The sequence below is a fragment of the Mesocricetus auratus genome, unplaced genomic scaffold (assembly GCF_017639785.1).
Source record: "Mesocricetus auratus isolate SY011 unplaced genomic scaffold, BCM_Maur_2.0 Super-Scaffold_100011, whole genome shotgun sequence".
NCBI lineage: Eukaryota > Metazoa > Chordata > Mammalia > Rodentia > Cricetidae > Mesocricetus > Mesocricetus auratus.
In genome coordinates, this window is record NW_024429195.1 from 74,070,263 (window position 1) to 74,093,634 (window position 23,372).

At 42.0% G+C, this 23,372-nt stretch overlaps 1 protein-coding gene across 2 annotated transcripts in view; it reads right to left on the bottom strand.

Annotated features, from left to right (window-relative positions):
- Window positions 1-1,943: 1,943 nt before the first annotated feature.
- Window positions 1,944-23,372, bottom strand: part of Ntn4 (netrin 4) — a 98,432-nt gene continuing 77,003 nt past the window's right edge. The window contains exons 6-10 of one of the 2 annotated variants that reach the window (XM_013111922.3): window positions 16,427-16,640; window positions 15,985-16,097; window positions 10,013-10,081; window positions 7,121-7,291; window positions 1,944-3,535 (exon numbers count right to left, since the gene is read on the bottom strand). In XM_013111922.3, coding sequence (XP_012967376.1) covers window positions 3,399-3,535; window positions 7,121-7,291; window positions 10,013-10,081; window positions 15,985-16,097; window positions 16,427-16,640 — 704 coding nt within the window. In that variant the 3' untranslated portion in view covers window positions 1,944-3,398. Of the gene's footprint in view, window positions 3,536-7,120; window positions 7,292-10,012; window positions 10,082-15,984; window positions 16,101-16,426; window positions 16,641-23,372 lie in introns of both variants that reach the window. The other variant, XM_013111921.3, reaches the window with a different exon arrangement.

Genomic DNA, 23,372 nt, shown 5'->3' on the forward strand with positions numbered 1-23,372 from the left:
GAGGCCCAGGAAGGAAAGCGCTGTGGCATCTCCAAGGGCACTTCCCTTCCTGTCACCAGGCGTCACCTCCTGAAAGTTCCATCAGGATTGGTGACCAAGTCTTTAACATGCGGCCTCAGGCCAGGGAATGCCTAAAGATTACAGAAATGGAAAACATAAAAGCCCAACAATTAGGCAAGTTAGATAAATTAAACTTTTAGTTATGATTTAACTTGACCATATTTTGAAAATGGTTGACTGAATTTTAATTGTCAGGAAAAATAAATTCAAGAACAACACAGGATCGGTGAAAACATGTCAAGTAGTACACATGGATATTGGAGGGAACCTGTTTTCCCTCGAAGGACAGATATTGCTATGACCTGTCTCTCAGAAGTTCTAAGATATTATGTAATCCAGTAATGTGTCTTTAGGCTGGGGGATAATTATGCATTGTTCTGAAGTTTTCCCCCTACTTAATGCTTCCCATTTGATGCTCCATTATTTTTTTTAAATAGCCATCATTTCTGTTGTTCCTTTCAAAAGATAATATTTGAAGTGAAGTGAAATGGGAAAATTCTATAGCAGATGCTTTCAAACTCGTTTTCTGGGTATGGCATACTAACTAATATCTTTTATAAGTTGCCGGCAAATTGTAAAAATAGATCCTTGTTCACCTTCTGGGATAGACAGGAAGAAGTAAGAGGCTGGGAGACATGCTACATGTGAAAATAGTCCCAATCTCTGTCTCTGTCTCTCTGTCTTTGTCTCTGTCTCTCACACACAGACACAGACACACACACACATGCACACATGGTCTACACATAAACATCAAATATTTGCGTGTGTATGCTTATGTGTGTCTGTCCACGTATGGAGAGCAGAAGATGGGTTTTGGGAGTCAGCTTTCTCTTTCCACCATGTGGGACCTGGGGGTTGAACTCAGGCTGTGAAGTTTGGTGACAGGTATGAATACCCACTGCGCCACCTCATGAGCTCCCTTTTGGGTTTTCAGCATTGAACTCTTGTCATTATTAAGGGCAGGTGAGGTGGTTCTGTAGGTAAAGGTGCTTGCTGCCAAGCCTGAGAACCTGAGCAAGATCCTTGGAACCGGAGTAGTGGAAGGGCAGGACGACCCCTGCCAGATGCCCTCTGACCTAGACATGAGTGCTGTGACATGAGCACTCCCCACTAACGTAAAAAGTAAATGAGCTAAAAATAAGTATGTTGGGCTGGAGGGATGCCTTGGCTGTTAAAGGCTAGGCTCACAACCAAAAAAATACAGAGAATAAGTATGTTTCAAAAATGGCAATGCGATGGCCAAAGGCTGTAGAAAGAAAATCCATTTGGGTTTGCTTCCACTCTGTTCCTAAATCTCAGAGTAACTGGGTGGAGACACAGTCTTTTCTCCATAATTTATTTTCTTTCAAGGTTATTTGTGTAGAGCTGATGTACGCAGGTTAGAGAACAACTTTTTGGGAGCTGGTTCTCTCTTCCATCTTGTTGTGGCCCCGCTGAGGCGGCATCTCCCTTTTCCTTTCCTTTCTTACTTTTATTTTTTTCCTGAGGCAGGCTTTCTCTGTGTAGCCCTGGCTGTAGAACTTGCTCTGTAGACCAGGCTGGCCTCGAACTCAGAAATACACCTGCCTCTACCCACTGAGTGGTGGGATTACCTTTTTTTAATGTTAATTTCGTTAGTGTGTGTGGCATGTGGGCATGCATGCATTCTGGTACATATGTAGAAATCAGAGGACAACTTGCCCAAGCCAGTTCACTTCTTAATTATCGTGTGGATTCTGGGGTTTGAACTCAGATCATAAGGCTTGCATGGTAAATGCTTTTAATTTACCCACTAAGCCACTCCTCCATAATTAATTTTCTTAATTTAAGGAATTAGACTTGAATTCTCTTATTAAAGGAAATTAATCTTTGGCACCATTGAAGAATTGGTCAGGAGGCAAAGGTCAGTAGGTCATATTCCTTTATTACATACATGAAATATAAAAACAAATTCACAAAGCAATACATATATGTATATATACATATACATATATAATGTATATTTGTGAGTCCACAGGATCTCAGGGAAAAAGATGATCTAGATATGAACCTAAAGTTTCGGCTCTGTGGCTCCTGGTTTGTAAAATTCCAGTACAGCAGAAACTGTACACAGAGTGGCTATGCCTGGATAAAGAAAATGAAAGATAATGAAATACAGTAATCTGGTGAACTATACATATGTTGTGTTAGGAAACCGGTAAATGTCATGACCATGTACTGTTAATAAGAGAAGAAAAGAAAACTGGTCCAATGTTCATGTTTAAATACTAGACACAAAAATAGAACAGATTCTGTGTTTACAATAATTTTTGAAGTGTGTACAAGTGCATCACAAATAAAAGAGCTTTTCAACATTTAAAGTCTACTCTCCCTGTATGTAAGCCTATTTCTACACTTAATGGTTTCTTCCTCTTAAGGTCTCTCTCTCTTTTTAAGTTTCATCATGACTAGTATCTTGTGACCTCTCAGAGACTTCATCCAAACATTCTCCTTTTAGGTTGTGTCTTTACAGCATTTCTCGCAGGGTCAGCATAGCTGTCTGTATCCATGGCCCCTGCATCCGTGTACCCACAGTGGCAGTGGTCATGCTTCAGCAAGTCTTCACCCAGCCCTTCTTCCTGTCAGTACGGTCTCAGAACGCTCACAACATCAGTGGTAGGTAAAGTGCTTTACGCGAAGAAATACTATATATACACAGAGACGTTCCTTTCATATCCCACACGCCGACGTCCATACCCAGCACACAAGACAAGGCCCTTTTTAAGAAATGCCTTTCCTGATGGAAGAGTGGAGGGGGGTCCCTAAAGTCTCATTAATTCCTTAAATAGCATCAAATACAATGTACATGGCATATCTAAAACTGGGGGAGAACTTGTCAGGGATACAGCCCTTAAGGGGTGACTGTTAACGATCACGTTGCTATTAAAATTTTCTCCATAGCTGTGACATTCGAAACCAGTTCCACGGGAAGCAGCTATCAGCGCAGGGATTTTCACTTCTCTTTATGAAACAACGCTGTATTTAAACACAGATCCAGGACAGATAGGCCAGACAAGGCCTATGCATTGGAACATTTTTCTACTTTTTGGCACTTAAAAAATATTCCAGTTTCATTTCGAGGTCTCTTTTTTGTTACACTTGTGTATCTACCCAGAGAAGAGCCCATTGGGTGCTTCACACGCCCAGTGCTACTTCACACGTCCAGTGCTACTTCACACGTCCAGTGCTACTTCACACGTCCAGTGCTACTCCACACCGCCAGTGCTACTCCACACCTCCAGTGCTACTCCACACGTCCAGTGCTACTTCACACCGCCAGTGCTACTTCACATGTCCAGTGCTACTTCACACCTCCAGTGCTACTTGCACTCTCTTTTTAAGATGTGCATGACTCTTCTCCCAAGAGCTGGTTTCCAGCGCTGGACAAAGCTTTTCATATTCACAACCAGTTTGCCTGTTCTTACATCCTCATGTCCAGCTACAAGGTACTCCAGACCTGAAAGCACAGAGGAGATGCATACATTATACTCTGTTAAAAAAGGGGATGTGACTTCAGGAATTTCAGACATCCCTACTTCATAGTTGTATGTAGGCATGGATAAGATGGAGAGTCATGACACCTTTAGGTCACTTATTCAGGTCTTCCTCCTAAGTAGCAGTACTGAGACTCAAACTCAGGACTGTCTGATTCTTGGCCTGTGTATTGCAGGAGACATGTGAGGGATCAATGGGCACTGGACTTGTCAGTCTCCCTGGAGATCAGTGTGTGTGGTAGCAGCTATTAAGAAAGACACGCCTTTAATCACAGCACTCAGGAGGCAGAGGCAAGTGGTTCTCTGTAGGTTCCAGGTCAGTCTGGTCTACAGAGTGAGTTCCAGGGCAGCCAAGGCCATACAGAGAAACCCTGTCTGAAAAAAACAGAAAAAGGACTTTACAAAAATAAAGCAACTACTTGGAACATGTTGGAAGAGAGTTGTGAATGACATAAAATGACATGTAATCTCTATAGTTGTATCTGAGGAATATAAGGAGCTTGTTTGTGAACAAAATAAAGCAAAAGCAAAGATTAAAAAAAACCCGATGAGACTTGACCACAATTAGTTCTGCCCTTATAATACATTTTTTTTCAGGCTTTCAGTAAAATATTTTGGTAAACAAATACACGGTGATGGATTGTCTCTTTATGTACCAGTTAGGGAGATAATAGTCCTCATTATATATATATATATATAATTTTGATATTCAGAAACAATTTTATAAAATATGGGACTAGAAAAATAATTATGCTTATAACTTTCTAAGACAAAGAGCTCTATGCTTTAAAATCTTAATTAAAACTCTAGATGTTAAAATTAAAATAAATGTCAGTTTAAATTTATGAGCCATGTGTAGGGATGCATGCCTGTAATCCTAGTTATTATGGCTACTTGGGACACTAAGGTAAGGGAACCCTAAGTCTGAGGCCACCTGGTCAATTTAGCAAGACCTTGTCTGAAAATAAAAAGGACTTGGGATGTAGCTCAGAGGCCGAATTCTTGCCTGGCAATGTACAATGACCAGGGTTAAAACAAACATGCAAGCTATATGTACTTTGTATGTTTGTTTTATGTACATATAATCTTGCTATCATCTAATATTTAAATAATAAAGTTCTCTTTTTACAAATACAATAAGCATTTCAAAACTTATAAGTGTATATATCTTGTCATTGCTTAATGTTTAAATAATAAAATTCTCTTTCACAAAAACTTTGGGGCTTGTGAGATGACTCAGTGGTTAAGAGCAGTGACTGCTCGTGCAGAGGACCCATGTTCAATTCCCAGAGCCCACCTGGCATCTCACCCCTGCTTGTAACTCAAGTCCCAGGAGACCGGACAGCCTCTTCTGGGTTCTGTGTACTGCATGAACATGTTACACAGACAAGCATGCAGGCAAAACAGGAATACACAAAGATAAAGGCTTAAAATAATAACAATAACAAAACAAGTTGTAGATCAAGACCAGTATTTTAAGGTACCTTAAAGGCAGAAATAGAAAAATAGCACAGGAATTCCATTTAAAGTATTCATATAAAACTAATAGGGATGACACCGAGTAACCCTGAAAGTAGGGAGTTCCATCAAACCACAACTTAACACAAGGTCTTCTTTACACCCCTTAGTATCACTTGTGTTTAACTTGTCTGTCTTTACTAGTGTGATGCCTGCTTTGTTATATGGTTAGGGCACAGCGCTTTTTATCTATGAAAAAGGCAGTGTACTTTGGTGCTAGCGCTGGTATTCAAAGACATAGGACTGATGGAATGCAGGCGTGAGTCACAGAGGACTGGCCTGGCACGGGTGGCCAGTAGCTCACTCCTTTTCAAAGGCAGCACAGGAGATAAGCTGAGGCATACAGAGTTTTTCTTTTCTTTTTTTTTAATCAGTCTTTTTTGGTTTTCATACACTTGTAAAAATGGAAAAACAAAAGCAAAATAAAACAGTGTCTGGTTCTGCTTTGGCAGCTTCTAGATTTTTCTTCAAAGCAAGTAAACATGTTTTCAAGAATTCTTTGAATAATTGCACTTATGTTTTCAATTGTGATGAGCTCAGTTGGTTCTTGAACTCTGGCAGAAACCCGAGCAGGAAATATAGCTCACTTCCTGGAGGGCAGCTCAGATGGTCAAAGCTTTTGTTTTTAATGTCATTCTGCAGAACTGGACAGGCTTTCTCCCCCTCCCCTTTTGCCAAGATAATAGAAAATTGCTCATAAGAGTCCTTAAGTGCAGATCATTGGGAAACAGAATTTAAATGAATGATTCTTTGCTTCCTGTATTCAAAAATCCGAGATTCTTACTTATTCTTCATATTTATGCTTTGGAACTGTTTATTCTTATAATTAAAAAAGTTTATTTTCTATCTTATTGAACTTTAAGTGAAATTAAGTAAAATATTAGAGAAAAGAAAGAGGTTATAAGAAATTAGTTAACTTGAGAAAACTATTTTTATTTTAAATCGCTGGTTATGTTTAGATTAAGGGGATATTTGTAGTTTTTCTCTGTTATCCGTTTCTTTTAATTTGTTAATTAAAAACAAAAAAGAGCTCTTTCATACATAACTGTGCTTTCCTAGCTCGTTAGGGGAAGAAATTAGATGCAGAATATAAATGATGAACCTGTCTTAGCAGTATCCTGAAGCACAGGCGTGACTGCACCAACAGGAAGTCACCAAGTGCAGGAACCGGAAGCAGGCTTTTAGGCGCTATCGTCTGTGCGGTATGTTATATTTGGGTGCTGATGCTGGATGGGCATTGAAGATGTACTGTGATCAGAAATCTATACCCTGCTTCCGAATTTAGCAAGGGGGATACGTAGGCTACAGTTTTTGGTATCGTTAGCAGAGTTCTCACACACCCCGATGGAAGGCTGTCACAGATGAACCCTACATCTGTTGTCACAGATGAACCTCAGCTGGTCCTCCATTCTCAAAGTACCATTGCCAGGGTCTCAAGTGCATCAGTGACTGCTGTCACCATCATCTCTGCCGTATGTTTTTCAGGTTCAAGTCAAACCTTGCTCCTGTTCCAAGTTTCTCTAAGATTGTATTTAAATTATTTTCCCCTGCTGTTTCTCATCCAAAGCCAGAACGATCATTTAATGAAAAACAACATGATGAAAACTTGAGAGTTGTTTTCTCTCCAGGGGGAACAGATGCCCTCTCATGCAATAGTAGAAACGGTTTCAGAGTGATTGGCACAGATGTGCTTTCGAATCGGAGCTTCCTTTGGGAACAGGTTTGCATGAAGGGGACCTACCTTTCAAATAACACACAAATGGTAGATAGCTCAGGAAAGTCCTTTCGATGCAGTGGGCACCTGGAACCAATCTGAGACTTCTCTTTCAGGACAGAAAGTATTATACTGCTGGATTTTAAAATATTTTATGTTTATAGAACACATGGAGAAGATTGGGTTTTGTATTCTTAATGTCAGTTCAAAGAATTCCTTTTGAATTTTCCCCGGTATTCAGAAGTTACGGAGTTTTGCGTCAGAGGATGTAAGACAGCTAGACAAGATTAATTCATTAAGCCTAATTAGTGCTTACCTGGATTGAGGATCGGGCAAGTGCAGCCTCTGTTTGTCCAGGACTCTGGATACAGGGTTCTCTTGCCTCGTAAGATCTTCAGTTTCGTCGACTGTAAGACTTTTTTTATTTTCACATTGACTTCGGCATGTGAGCCTTTATCATGCGCTGATAAAATCTTGATTTTTAACACTGGAAGAACACAATGCCGAAAGTTAAGAAAGCACACGAATTTCATGTTTTCTCTTGAAATTTGAACTATTTGATGATTCATTTCCATTTCAGAGTGTGGAAGTCTGCTTTAAAAATCATGAGGCTCATTCATTGTTGCGATGATTTAATCTCATTTATATTTTATTTTCTCTCTATTTGGCAGTTTCAACTTCACACCTTCCCATATTATGACATTAGAAAGATATTATCCATTGCCTTCTGCAAATGAAAATTGAAGTATATCCAGCTGAACCAGGCATGGTGGCACACAACTTTAATTTCTACACTCAGGAGGCAGAGGCAGGTGGATCTCTGAGTTCAAGGCCAGTGGGTCTACAAAGTGAATTTCTGTATAGCTAGTGCTATGCAGAGAAATCCTGTCTCAAAAAACAAACAAACAAATGAGCAAAACAAAAAAGTATATTCATATATCAAAACTACAAAGAAAGAATAAATAGGAAGTTGAAATACTGTCCTGGTTTTCATTTAGAGCCTGATGATCGTATACTTCTGTGGTTTCCTATATATGATGTTATGACAGAGGACAAAATGCTTTGAGAGGGTATATTTTACATCACTTTACAGATGTTATGTAACTTTATTATTATTTACTGTTCTTTGGAGTACAGTGTAGGCTGACTAGGCAAGGTAAACTGCCCTCCTACATGATGACAGGACTATAGTATTCCTTTGCTTTGCTTTATTTATTTTATTTTATGTGTATGAACACTTGCCTGTATGTATGTGTACCGTATGTGTGTGCTTGGTGCCCATGGGAGCCAGAAGAAAGCATCAGATTCTCCCCCCCCCCCCCGCCCAGCTAGAATTACAGACGGCTGTGAGCTACTCTGTGCATGCTGGGACCTGAACCCTGATCCTCTGCTAGATCAGCAAGTGCTCCTAACTGCCAAGCCATCTCTCCAGACCCATCTTTTAATTTGTAATACCTGAAAAACATTTCTAAATTGACACATAGAAATTACATGTGCTTAGGAAATTCTATGTGATATTTTAATATATAAATTGTAAACTGTGGACCAGGGTAGATCAGCCTGTTCAAACATTCATAATTCCTCTGTAGTAAGAACACCTACAGTCCTTTCCCCCTCTATCTGCAGTATACCGTATAGTGCTAATATGATCTGTAATTACATATGTAATACAGTATGATCACAGGATTCTGCCTGGCTTCTGATTCTGTTATGTTCTTCTGCCTATGAAATGTATGCAGCTAGAAATTAGGTAGTGAAGTATGTTGGGGTAGGGAAGAGTGTAGACATAAGGAACACTAGGATATAATTTTCTGTATCAAGAGTACGTGTGTACAGATTTTGATAGACGATTGTGTATAATGAGAGAACCTTATCATAGCTGATTTAAAAAATACCATGTCAGATAGCTGTCTTCACAGGACCATCAAAGATCAGAATTATAGAGCATCTTGAGAATGAACCTAGTCTTACAAGTTTTAAGAAGTTGAGTGAAAAGTTCATATGCCTGGTTGCGTTGCATTGGAGTTTGGATGAGGCTGCTGGTGATGAAGTTTCATACATACACAAAGAGTGCATAGCATGGTCCATTAGCCTGTGAGCTCAAAGACAGCAGAGATGCTCCTTCACCACTGTCTGTGGTGATATGTGAGATGATTTATTAAAGCTTGCCTGAGGGTACAGAAAGCAAAGACAGCCTCGCTAGTTAGCTGTAGAAGCCAGGCAGTGGTGGTACACACCTTTAATCCCACCACTTGGGAGGTAGAGGTAAATGGATCTCACACTGAGCTACATAAAATTGATCCAGTCCTAAAGAGAAAGAGCTCACACAAAGGTGATCTCAGCACTTGGGATCCCACACCTTTATTCCCAGCACTAGTGGCTTGGATGCTTTGCTTCTCTGATCTTCAGCTTGAAGCTTAAACCCCAATATCTGTCTCTGGGTCTTTTACTTTTTGTGTTACAACTGTCATTCAATAAATACTTGAAACCAGAATAAACAAACAAATAAATCAAGTGGACCCCCCCCCATTGTGCTAGAGAGTAAACTTTTCCTTGATTAGACACCAAGAATGAAAATACTCTACTTGGTTTTGGGAATCAAATAAATCAAAGAGAAAACTTTCTCTTTATTCAAATGCATATTTTCAGCCATATAAACTGTGGGGGCAATTGAAAAGCCTCAGACACTAGTCAAGGATGGCTGGCAAAAAAAAATATCCTAACATATTTCATAATAAATATAGAGCCATTTAGAGTTTGAAGATAGTAATAGTCATTATTTAGAAAAACTTTATTTTCCTCTATTTTATGCTGGATTTTTTGCTTGTTTTAAATTTGAATGGTAAAAGAATGTTTAGGGATATTGGGGAACAGACCTAGGTGAATCACCAAAACTTGTTCCTTTTTTTTTTTTTTTCAAGACAGGGTTTCTCTATGTAGCTTTGACTGTCCTGGAACTCACTTTGTAGACCAAGCTGTCTTCAAACTCACAGAGATCCATCTGCCTCTGCCTTCCAAGTGCTGGGACTAAAGGCATGCATCACCACTACCCGGCTTGAGTCATGAATCTTAATACCTCACAAACAGCCATCTTACCATTTCCCAAGCATCTAATGTGCTGGGGACTCTCCTCAGCCTTGTGTTTCCTTACAAAGCTCTGTACGTAGTTTGAATAGGATGTACACAGCATAGAGGACTTTAAACTCACCATATGAATACTTCATTCCACAGAATGCCTTGGGGTTTCCTAACACTTGTTCCTTACATTCACATTTACCTGCATAAAGTAAATGGAAAATTGTGTTACAGGTGGGGGTGGGGGGGTAGGGGTGAGGGTGGGGGGCTCAGTAGGCAAATCCAGGTAACACCTTTATTGATCCATATAACATCTGTAACTGTTAAGCAGTGATGAAGAGAAGTAAATTCCCTTTCTAAATAGAATTGACTATCATCCAATAAAATATCAACCTAAGTAAAATATGGAAGACAAAGTCAATATCAAATTCCAAAGCACAAACTGATACTGTGATAAATAGCCCAGTGTCCACACTCCATATTAATAAAAAGGAACAGCTAAAAGTGCAAACCTGTAGAAAAGTAACTACGTATATTATGTATCCAGTTATGCCAATGAAAATCAAATCAAATACTTGGAAGCCCATTGAAAGTAATTGGAGACCTTATGGCCTGCTGGGCATGGTGATGTCATTCAGAGCACATAAGAATGAGAGAGACACAATGTGGCAACATATTATCCTCAGGCTTGTGACTTTTGTTTATGCTGCACTTGTTTAACTCTGGGAAGCTGTGCTACTGTGGCCGTCTAAAACACCTGATGGTCCTAAAAAGAGCCTAGCGGCCAATAGGGAGGCAGGAACAAGGGTAGGCGGGGCTGGCAGGCAGAGAGGGTAAATAGAAGGAGAGAAACCGAGGAAGAGAAGGAGCAGCAAGGAGAGAGTGACAGGAGGAGGACGTCAGGGGCCAGCCACCCAGACAGCCACGGAGTAGGAAGGAAAGACAGGTGCACAGAAACAGAAGAAGATAAGAGCCAGAGGCAAAAGGTAGACGGGATAACTTAAGTTTAAGAAAAGCTGTCTAGAAACAAGCCAAGCTAAGACCAGGCATTTATAAGTAATCATAAGACTCCATGTGTGGTTTGTTTGGGAGCTAGGTGGCGGGTCCCCCAAAAAGTCAAAAGAGAAAAATATAACACTAAGGTACAATTCTTGCCTAAGGCTTGCAATGTGGCAAGTAAAAAAAGTGAGTGTATTAAAAAGGTTAAATGGTGTAAGATAGAGGTGGGACAGGCTTAGGTGGGAGGAGTGTCCTACACCTGGGAAGGCAAGAAAAGGCTTCCTGCCTGGGACGGCCATTTGCACAAAAGATGGCGCCGTTTCCTCCAACAGCTGGAAGTGCCTGTTAGAATTGCCAGGCCCTGTAGAAGACTTTCAGAACACCTTTGAACAAAAATGAATGCCATGAAAATAAAGTTTTCAGTTAAATGACAGAGGATTGAGATATCACTAAGAGAAATAGAGACACGGAGGGGGGTAGGCATTTCAGGGCTTTACAGTTTTTTGTTGTTGTTTTTTGCTTTTTTATTTTTTCTAGACAGGGTTTCTCTGTGTAGCTTTCAAGCCTATCCTGGCACTTTCTTTGTAGATCAGGCTGGCCTCGAACTCCCAGAGATCCGCCTGCCTCTGCCTCTCCGGTGTGCCATCACTGCCCAGTGGCTTTGTAGTATTAAAGGCTTCAGTAGCAATCACCTACCTAGTTTGTTGCTCTAAAGGACGAAGAGTAGTAGTAGCTGTCAGAGGGGGAAGCGGCCGAAATCAGAACTGAGTAAAAGCAGGAATCAGTGGGGCACCAGAGAGCCACGTAGGGGGGCAGTTGTGTGGTCTCACAGCTTTGTCCCTGGAGCCAAAAACTCCATCGTGTGCAGACTTAGTCACCACAGGTGCAACACGTAGGTCCCAGAGACAGAGAGGACACTGGATTGGCTTCTCTAAGACTCCAGTGAGAGCGGAAGGGTGGCTTCTTATATCAAAACTGAGAGGCACTGACCCAGATGTAGCAGGAGAGAGGGAAAAACGGATCTGACCAGACCGAGATGACAATGGCCTAGGACAAGGAGGATTCAGTGAACCAGAGAAAGCTGACAGAACATCTGGGCAGAAAGGCCAATCCAGGGAAGGTGGTGTGAACAACTCTGTCAGCTATAGTGCCCATGCTACAGAAAAGAGAATAAGGGTTATAAGTGGAAAATCCCAAGTAGAGTTAAATAGCGGGAGAGGGAAGCTAAAGGCGCTTAAAACCAGCCATTGTGGTTTGCTTACACACAGTAGGGGCCCTCATTGAGAGGTTGCTATAAGTGAATGGCCCATGGCCTCTGGAAACTTCATGGAAGCAGAGACTATGCTGGCTGTCATGCTGCCATAAAACACAAGGAAATTAGGAGGTGAATGGTGTACACCATTTCTCACCACAGAGTCCTTTGGGCAGCACACACAGATCTGTCATTTGCAGGTTTGTCTTTGGTTCCCTGACAACAGCCCTTTTTCACACACTTAGAGTTTAAGCACTCGTGTGCACCGGTCAAGATGGAGTTCTGTGGGGAACGTGTGTCGTCTCAGCTGCTCAGAAGACTGAACCCAAGGGACTGCATGAGCCTGGGAGTTCACGCCCAGCCATGCATATCATGAGAGCCAATTTCAGAGAAGAATATTTTTCACTTGCCAGGACTTAAGAAATCTGGAAATGGTAAAGGCCTGTTTAGTTACAGTAGGTCGCTAGGACATTTTGAAAAATGAACATTGCTCACAGTTCTCTGGTACTAGTTAAAGCCAGGTTTGCCATTGGGGAAGCCAGATTTCACATCTGGTATTTTGTACCTCACAAGTGGAAATGATAGGTTAGAGGGTGGCTGGGAATGAGCTCAGTCAAGGAAGACTTTGTCTACCAAGCACAAAACACTCAGTCAAGGAAGACTTTGTCTACCAAGAACAAAACACTCAGGGCTTCATCTCTGGCACTGAGGAAGGTGGGAGAAAGAGGAAGGGAGGGAAGAGAGGAGAAAAAGAGAAAGAAAGAAGGAGGAAAAGAAGGAAAAGAGAGAAATAAGTATTTTGTGACAAATACCAGTATTGGTTGGCATATTGTTTTATAATTGTAGTCAAAATCTTTTAATGGTGTTCACTGTATATCAGGAGACAGGTAGGCAGCTAGATTCAAGGGTGAAAAGGCTTTTTAAGCACTTAAGAAACTGGCTGTCACTTTTCTGTTGAGCTATAACCAAAGGGAATGTTGAAGCTGCTCTGTCTTTCTCCCTCGGGAACTCATCCAGATGGATCCCAGAGGCTCCCTGGGGCATCGTAGGCCTAACAGCTGTGGGGACACTTTATGTGCTCACTGGGCATGCTGCCATCTCCCTAATAACATGCACAATGGGCTTAGTGGATGTCCCGTAGTCCAAATGACCCGATTATTACAGATTTGGTCCAGCAGGCCATTACAGAGTAGAAATCATTGTCATACCAAAGAAGAAGACACTTTTAAGAGTGGCTACTAACGTGACAAAATGTGCACTATATAACATGAGTATTTTCCTTCTTTCTCAGGTAAATACAAGAACCAAGCATGGTGCACACCTGCAATCCCAGCACTTGGGAGCCAGAGAAAGGGGTTGGAAGCCAGTCCCAGGCCAATCTGACCTATACAATTAGAATTTGTCTCAAACATAAATAAATAGATAACACAACCTCATTTTACTTTATATTTCCTACCTTGTTCCTATGGTAAATTAAAATGACACCATTAGGGAAATTATTATGACATCATATTTAGTGAGGAAAACAGAATTGCAAATACCAGTGCTTCTCAAATTTGGGTTCACGAATCTTTTTGCTGTTGTTAAGACAGTGTCACTCTATGCCATCCTGGCTATACTGGAGCCTGCTATGTAGACCAGGTTGGTCTTGGATACCTCTGCCTTTGTCTCCCAAATACTGGGGTTAAAGGGTTGTGCTACCATGTCTTGTTTAAATCTTTAAAAAATTAAAATAAACTTTATTACAGAAAAAAATCATGCACCAAAATTCCTGGTTCTTGGGCTATAGGTTCCCTCTGGAAATTTATTAAAACAATGGTTTCTTCACTATCTAAAATGTGGACTGAGTTAAATGACAGCTCTAAGTTTCTCTGGAAATAATAAAGTGTTGGGAAAATATTATGATTGAGCAATACAGCTTTGTACATTCATACTTGCCTTGGGGTTTCAATTGCTGTGAAGAGACACTATGACCACAGTGCTTTTACAAAGGAAACTATTAAGTTGAGCTAGCTTACAGTTCAGAGGTTTCCTCCATTCTCATCATGGTGGGAGAGAGGCATGGCAGCATGCAGGCAGACATGGTGCTGGAGAAGGAGCTAAGAGTTCTGCATCTTGATCCACAGGCAACAGGAAGTGAACTGTACCCTACTGAATTTAGATTGAGCAAAGGAAACCTCAAAGCCACACCCCACAGTGACACACTTCCTCCTACAAGGGCACATCTACTCCAACAAAGTCACACCCCCTAATAGTGTTACTCGCTTTGGGGGGCATTTTCTTTCAAACCACCACAATACTCAGACACATTTTCAGCTTGCTTTATGTGTATATGTATGTGTAAACATTAAGGGTATCTGTGTGGTAGAGGTTAAAGTCAATGTCAAGTGTCTTCTTCAGTTGTACTTTACTTTCTGAGTCAGAGTTCCTCCAGCTAAACTTGGAACTTGTTGATCACAGCTAGATTTCCTGGGCAGCCAGGCCCAGGTATCCATCTGTCGGTCCCTTCTTTCCCTCAAGTGCTGCGCTTACAGGTGCGTGCCATGGAGGGTTGTTTGCTTGTTTGTTGCTAAAAGCTTTTTCTGGGAGATTGTTGTCTAGAACTTACTTCTGAGATAGAAACATCCCATCCTGCAGGGCAAGCTCCCTCAACAGGAAGGTAAACAACCCAAAACAGTTTCAGGAAGTCCTTGAAGCTGACCAGATTTTCTAGGCCCCGCCTAGACAGAGTAAGCATTAAAGCTGAGAGCACCCCTCAGATGGGAAGCTGATACAAAGAAGACTCTTAGATAGGGAAGGCTACAAAGAAGCCTGAGACCAGACCAGCTTCCTGGAAGCAGCAGAGAGTAGCCACGCTGCCTGGACGCAGGAAGAACCTGGCAAGGATACCCGGCAACCTGTTGAGCTGGCTGCAGGCTGTGCAGTGTGCTCCAGGTTCCCCAGGTTTGTGAGCTGCCACCCCCGCTATGGTGGGCCTTGGTGGTGCAGCTGTCTTTGAGTCATTTCTGCTCCTGTGAGGATCCTGTCATCCATGTTCCTGCAAGTAGCCCTAATAATACTTGTTGATTCACCAAGCTGGACTTTGGTGATATCTGTATTTTGGTGTATCGTGGACTTCCTGTCTGTGGTGAATAGACATGTGTGTTGGAAAAGTTTTGTCATACAACAGAGATCAAATTGGAAGTCCTCATGCTTGTTGTGCAAGCATTTTACTGAGCGAGAGCATCGCCTCAGCCCCATCTCAGCATTAAACACAGCCATGTTAGCAAAAGGAGAAAAGAAAACAGATCCAGGCCATGTTAGAACCAGAGAACACCCTCTTGTGGGTTGGAAACACAGAGTGTTCGGAGTCGGGTAGGGGTGGGGGTGAGTAGGTGAGGGTGGAGTGGGGTGGGGGCAAAGATTCGGGGGCCAGAAATCACAGAATCAGATAGCTGTGGTCAGTGCAGACCAACGGGGTGAAGGGAACGGAGGAGGGACCACCATGGGCACTTCTTAACCCACAGAGGGGTTAGGTTCTTCCTGATAATGAAAGGAGGTTGTAAACAAACCATGGCCTGGGTTTGTAGTTTGCAATTTACAAAACTGGTAGGAAGCACTGGGGAGATTTACAACTTTTACTGTGATGTTCTACTTTTTTTGTGATAAATATACAAAACCAGAAGAAAGAAAAAAAACCCCAAAAGTCTATTAAAATACCCCTCAGCTGTACTTCACTTTCACATTTTTGGGGATAGGCCATTCCTTTATTGAACCTCAGAACTAAAGAATGCTTCAAACTGTCCCCCGATTTGACATAATCCCTATTGCTCCAGACCAGACTTGGAAATAAGACAGCGGATGGTCAGCCTCACCTGAGTGTCGGAGTGCAGAGAATCCCTGTTCATCCCCCCACTCCCAGGTCGGCTCACTCTTATTATGTGGAGATGGAAGGGCGGGGAGTTCGTGGTACCAATCTATGTCAGCACTACTAACAAAACAGAAAACAATGGCAAACTTAATGAGACGTTTAGAACTCAAGTAAAAATGAATCATGTCCAAACCTACTATTTAGCTTTCTAGACAGCAGTGCTGTTTTGGGAAATTACTGTACAGATTAGCTTTTTTTTTTTTTTTTTTTTTGCGAATGAGCTAGTAATTTCCTAAAATATCGCAAGAACAAATTTATTCTGAAAGTTGGAAATAATTTTTAAAGGGATGTGAGCAATGTGTGCTCTGCTCATGGCATTCAGTCACTGCCCGATTGCTGGAAGCTTGAACTACTCATAGACAAGAAGGAGAGACATACGCACTCACCTGCTGATGCAGTCTCCTGTGTGTGGGTCACAGCTCCCTGCACAGTCACAAGGTCTGCAGCCATAGTCTCCAAAGCCCCAGTATCCCACCATGCACCTGTCACAGTGTGGCCCTGCCACCCCGGGCTTACAAGGGCAGTCACCGTTGCTAGGGTCACAGAAGGTCGCTGAGCTGAAAGGAAGAGTAGCTGATCCAACTGGATGGCAGGAACAGGCTGTGGCAGAAGAGATAAGGGACTGGTGAGTAGCTGTGCCCGGCAAATGGCTTCACCTCCTCAAACAGTGTGTTTCCGAGACTCCTCCTTCAGCAAGCTTGGTGTGTGCTTGGAGAATGACAGTTTAGCTACAGATGAGCACGCTGCAATTGAAGAGCTTGCCTGCTGCAAAAAGAACCATGTAATTCATTCTAAAGTTGAAAGTGTTGTGTATGAGCACCTTTTGATTAAAGCGACGTGGATAAGCCAGTGAGGGAGATGGAGAAGGAACTTTCGATGAGAAACGAATCACAGGTGTGTTTCTCAACCTTCCTGACGCTGTGACCTTTAATAGAGTTCCTCATGCTGTGGTGACCCCCAACAATAGCATTGTTCTTGTTGCTACTTCATAAGTACATATCTGTGTTTTCCGATGGTGTTAGGGGACCCCCATGAGAGGGTCGGTTGACCCTCTGGGGTCTTGACCCACAGGTTGAGAACCACTCTTCTAAAAGTAAAGAAGGCTTCAAGGAAGAGGAATGGTGTCATCTGTCTAACGCAGCTGTGCAGAGAAGATGAAGAAAAAGAGGAGAGTAGATTCTTGCACGTAACAACGCGAAGTCTTCACAGGAAAAGTTTCAGTTCGGGAAAATGGGATTGTAATTAAAGGGAACTATAGAGAGAATTCCATCAGGAGACCAGATAGTTGTTTTCAAAGTGGAAAACTGGCTGGGACTGTGAAACCAAATGAGAATTTGGGTTCTTGTTTGTTGTCAGGGAGGAAAGACTGTAGCCCATTGATGTTTAATGTTGGTTGTGAAGATCTAATAGAAGATAAAAATGGCCATTAGAGAGGAAAAGAGAGGGGAAAATTAATGGAGGGATACCTGAGTGTATTTGAGAAGGGAAGGGGATGGAATCTGATACAGTAGAGTCGGGGGCATTGCCAGTTTAGTGACAGGATGGGAGATGTACCCTGTGGTCAGCAATGCAGGTAAGAGGTGGTTGCTGGTGGGATTTGTCTCCTGGTTGAATGTCTTTTGTGAATGAAACAGGAAGTGAGATCATTAGAGGAGAAAGACAGTTGAAGTCTGAGATGTGGGAGCAAGATTAGGAAGTCAAGTATGGCCATTGGCTAGGTTGTGTTAAGGTCACACCTCAGGTGGAAGTATGGCCATTGGCTAGTTTGTGTTAAGGTCGCACCTCAGGTTAGAGATTGTGACTGTGTAGTGTCATCCAATACGTTAGTTGGTTTCCTCCCATTTCATATAGCAGAGCAGGTTCAGGTTTCATATAGGAAGACATAGATTTAACCTGGGTGGGGTTAGCCTGGTCCCTCAGACTGAAATCTGTGAGAAGCCATTTTTGCAAGTCTGCCTTTTCAGCTCTCCCTAAACTGTCTACCACTCACAATGTCACAATATCAGTGTTTTCCTTGTCTTTGGGATAGAAGATGTGAACTTGGGGTGTGTGTGTGTGTGTGTGTGTGTGTAAATGAATCTATATGAAATGCACTTATTTGGCTCATTATATATTATAAATTTTGATTTGTTTGGTCCTCTAACTGATGCTCAATTCAAATTTACCTGAATTAAAAACAACATAAGTACTCCTTACAGGGCTACCGCAGAACTTCCCTGGGCTTTTCAGTTCACTCTACCCTCTTGGTCACACGGTTCTGATGTGTTGACAAACGTCCCAATAATCTCTCCACCTCAGAATCTCCTCATCTCCTTTCCACTCCTCCCTCCAAGAGTCAAATGAGAAATGTGGGAGAGATCTTGCTTAGCGCCCCTTCCTTCTCAGCCCTGTAATTCAGAGGGAGAAACTTAGCTTTCCCAAGACTCGACTCCCTCAATACACTACCTCTTCTGAAGGTTGAAGTTACTCCATATAAAACCTCTTCAGCAAGATGTGCAGCACACAGTCTGCTGTTGACCAGGGCAGGTTTTTCTGCCATGACCTGTCAACTAAATTTCTATATTCTACATTTTTCCTTTCAAAATTTTATATATTAATTATCTTGACATCTAAAATTCCATTTGACTTCATTGCTCCAATTGTATGACCTTTGGAAAGGTACCCAGCCTCTCAATTTCCATGTCTGTAATAATGAAAATTAGACTGTTTATATCCTGAAGAATGCATATGTATATGTATGTGTATGTGTATATGTATATACACACAACACATATATGTGGCTGTGAGGGTGAAAGGAAATCGTGTATGGAAAGCCATTAGTGTGGAGTTTGAAAGACAGTTTATTCATAGTAGGTGAATTAATCAAGCAACAGAAATTTTTATAGAGGAGTAGGATCTATGTTTGAGAAGTGGTATCGGACATGAAGGACCTCACAGGCTTATAGGAAAAACAGAGCCATGAAGAAAAGTTTCCATACACTATGGTGTAGAGGTCTGCATAGGAACCAGCAAAGATGAAGGCTACCCAGCTTGAGATAGTCCCCAAGGCTCACAGGAGTGTGGTTCTCATTGAGATAGTCCCCAAGGCTCACAGGAGTGTGGTTCTCATTGAGATAGTCCCCAAGGCTCACAGGAGTGTGGTTCTCAGGTGTGAGATCTGAGTCTAAAGGACAGGGAGAGAGTTCATATGTTGAAAAGGTGGGAGAGGTAGGTAGTTGCCCATTGGAACTCCCCAATTGTACTTCTAAAAAACAACTTAAAAATTTAATTGCAGTGAAAGCACATATAATTCACTATCTCCATCGTGTTTAGGTTTGCTTGGATTATTTCCTCTGATTCTGTTTGTGCATTATGGGGAAGCTGCTTCAGCCTGATGCCCTGGGCCATGTTGGCACCACCTCTCCCCATCTGTCTTAGAGATGCTGACACACTTTCTTGTCCACCTCCCCACCATCAGCTGCTCTCTGCGTGGCTCCTGTTCCTTCTGCATATTTCTAATTTGTGCATCTCACAGGCCATTACTATTATCTGTTGACATATTTGTCTCCATTACTCTGGGTTGCGATCATTGACAGGGGGGTTTTCTAATTTTTGTTTTTGAGGCCTTAGAATGGTGTTCAGAACGTGGTAGATGCCTGAAGAGGCATTTAATGGTGTTACCCTAGGGAGGTTCCTAAGGAGGTCCCAGCTTGTGGGAATAGCATGTGAAGGAGCGTGGCCCATCTGGGGAGTATGAATTGAGTGGACAGGAGTTGAAGGGCTGTAGGACAGAATTAAAAAATCCAGAGTCAAGGCAGATTATGTTCAGAGTCCAGACTGTGGAAGAGCTTACTCCAAGATATTAGCTTTTGTCTTATGGATTTAATGGCTTAGGAAGTTTTCAGACAGAATCAGGACATGGGTATAGTTCAATTCTGGCAGACACATAGAACATTAGGGAGACAAAAGACCAAGAGTTGACAAGGACACATAAGGCAGAAGGAGTAAGAGAAAAGTTTGCATAGAAAAGTTTTGTGTTAAAAGACACAGAGTTTTTGAGACTAAGACCCCGTGTGAGACAAGGGCCACCAACAATAACAAAAAGATTTATAGAGACCATCAGATGAGAAAGAACTTGTCACGGGCAAGCAGATGTTGAGGAAGGTTTAAGCTATCCAGTTTTGTGAGAAAGAATGACATTGTGTATGAAGTAAGCAAGAGAAGGTTGGGTAGATGGATGTGTGTTGGGGTGAAGGTTGCAGAAGAGGGAGAAAAACATGAGCTCAGGGTCAGACATCAGCTTCGATGTGCTTGTGGGATATGCTAATAACTTATAATGGACGACTGGAAATAATCTGAGGCATAGGAAAAAACTGGAGGATCACAAACAGAATTTTACAGCATTTTCGGGTAGTTTGAAGCTGAGAGAACGTGGTGAGGCGTGAGAAGACAGACGCAGACACAGCGTGGAGGCCATCTTTACAGCGCAGACAGCGGGGGAGCAATAACTTACAGGTTGTTAAGGGTCAGTTGGGAGGAGAAATAAAATGAGCTGCGGAAGACAAAGGTTGAGAAAGTGGTTAACAGTGACAAATACCACAGAGTGCACGGGGCACATAAGATTGACGATAGGCCAGTAACACTATCAGCCGGTCGCTGATGATTCTCCTGCAGAAATGACAGCTGGCCCGATACTCTTTGCTTTACTAGTGTTAGAGCAGTGTGCTCAAATGAGCACCACTGGGTAAGGTCTGTGACACTGTGTGTGTATGTGGCCTTCTCTCCCCTCCCCTCACACATGCTCTCTTGGGTTGAGAGCCATCACAGTGGCGTAGAATGTTGCTTTTTTTTCTCCCTCAGAAGGAATCTTTTATTCACTCCATTATTCATTTACTCAAGAAGAAACGAGAGTTGATAAGAATTCTAGTGCTTATGAAGCCTTGCAGTTTGAAGATGCCAGACATTACATGCTATGGCCCTAGACTACTTCTCCTGTCTTGTCTTTTATTCTGTTGCACACACCGCTTATGCTAACGGAGTGCTACCCTCCATTTCTAGACACACTCCACTGTTTCCTGTTTCTGGGCTTTCACCGAGGGAGGGGATAGCCTTCCCTGCACACTTAGTTTCCACGACCCCACACATCATTCACGTCTATCTTAGGCGTCATCCCCGATTCATCCGTTTGAGGTGCCGAGTGCTCAGGGCAAGTGTGTAGAGACAGAGGACAACCGACTGAAGGCAGTTCTCTCTCCTTCCACCATGTAGGCTCAAGTACCGAACTCGATTATCAGGCTTGTTACCTTTCACCAACCGAGCCACCTCAGCAGTCCAAAGACAGACCGTTTGCAACAGAAACCAATGGCATTCATGAGAGAAGAGGGGTGCACGTCACCCACTCTCCACAGCCCTCTCCACGCTGCCTGGGTTGGCACCCAAGGGAGCCATTCCCGGGGCCTATCTGTAGGGTTAGTTTGTGATCTCTAAGGCCTCAGTCCTGATCCCTGCAATGGATGTGATTGGTCCTTTCTTTGAAACCTTAGAGCTTTGTCAGCATCTTATGTTAAATTATCAAGAGGGGTGTTTTTCCTCTCTCACACTAGACTGTAAAGTCTGAGGATCATATCTACCTCCTAGATTGCCTAGTTGTTGTTGTAGCTTTGTCTGTTTTTGAGACAGGGTTTCTCTGTGCAGCAGTCCTCACTGTCCTAGAACTCACTCTGTAGACCAGGCTGGCCTCACTGAGGTCTGCCTGCCTCTGCCTCAGGGATGTTGGAATTAAATGCATGCACCACAGTTGTTGCTGTTATTTTTTTAACCTTCCCGAGTCTCATGCTTCTGTTTAGTTGAGGGAGGACTGAATGAGAGCTAATACATGTATCTATATGTAACAAATAACTATAAATTCTACATACTAAAAAGCCCTGCATTAAATCAAATTAAAACACAATGATAAAATCTCTTAACAAGTGGCAAAAAGGACAATGGTGTGTTTGCATAAGGCAACAGTCATCTATCCATTCATTTAGTCAATGAATATTTAATGAGCAGCTGCTGTGTGCAAGTAAGTACTCAGCAGACTGCTAGGGATCTAAGCTGAACTAGATAGACTTTGCCCTTTGAAGAGACTCAGTTTACAAGAATAATTATTCCAGAACTGATGAAATGGCCAGAGAGTTAGCTTCAAGGTGCAAACCTCATGATGAGTTTGATTCCTAGAACCCTGGGGGAAGGAAAGAACCAATTCTTGAAAGTTGTTCTTTGACTCATGCGTGCTTGTGCCTGTCATACATGCCCACACTCCACGCACCATACACACATATACACACATAACCATACACACATATATGTACACACACCATATACCACACATACCATACACACACACACATACCATACACACACACCATACATATGCACTATACATACCCACACACTATACACACACATATATACACACACACCCCATATACACACATACATACATACACTCCATACATGCACATACCATACACATACCATGTACACACACACAGCATACACATACCATATGCACACAATATTAAAAATTAAAAAATAATAACAACTATTCCAATATAAAGGGACTTACCTAATACAAAAAGAGAAGATTTTAATCTTTAAACCCCTGAGTTTCTTGTGGTAATAATGTCATTTTAGTTGATGCAGTTTTGTATTGTATGCCTTTATTAAGCTTCCTAATTTTTTCCTAATTTATGAGGATCTTCCAGAATTCTCTCTTAAGATATCAAATCACTATTGATTTATCACTTGTTCTTAAAAATAGCCTATCTTTATTATTGGGTTGTGCATGTATGATGGGTGTTATGTATGTATGTGTGTATGATGTGTGTATATGTATGATGTATGTATTATTATGATGTGTGGGTGTGGGCCTGACGTGGCATGTGTGTAGAGGTCAGAGGAGAACTTTGTTTAGCCAGATTTTTCCTTCCACCCATATGTGGACTCCAGGAATCAAATGGAGGTCGCAGGGCAAGTGCCTTTTCCTGGCGAACTGTCTTGCTGTCCATGTCGCTTGGTTTTATTACTTGTTTTTAATTAACCCATGTGGAAAGTTTATATAATATGAAATAGGAATATACCAAAGTAGCATGTACAAAACATCATAGAGACGACATTAAATAAAATCATACAAGCATAAAATTTTCATAATTTTTAGATGATTAAACCAGCATTACTGTGTCACTCAGTTGAATCATTTGGGTTGTTGACAGCCACAGGAGACTGAGACAGAGGTAGATGTTGTAGGACCCCTGTCCATGGGACTCCACTCATAGCTTTTCCAGTAATGGAAAAAGGCAAAAAAAAATA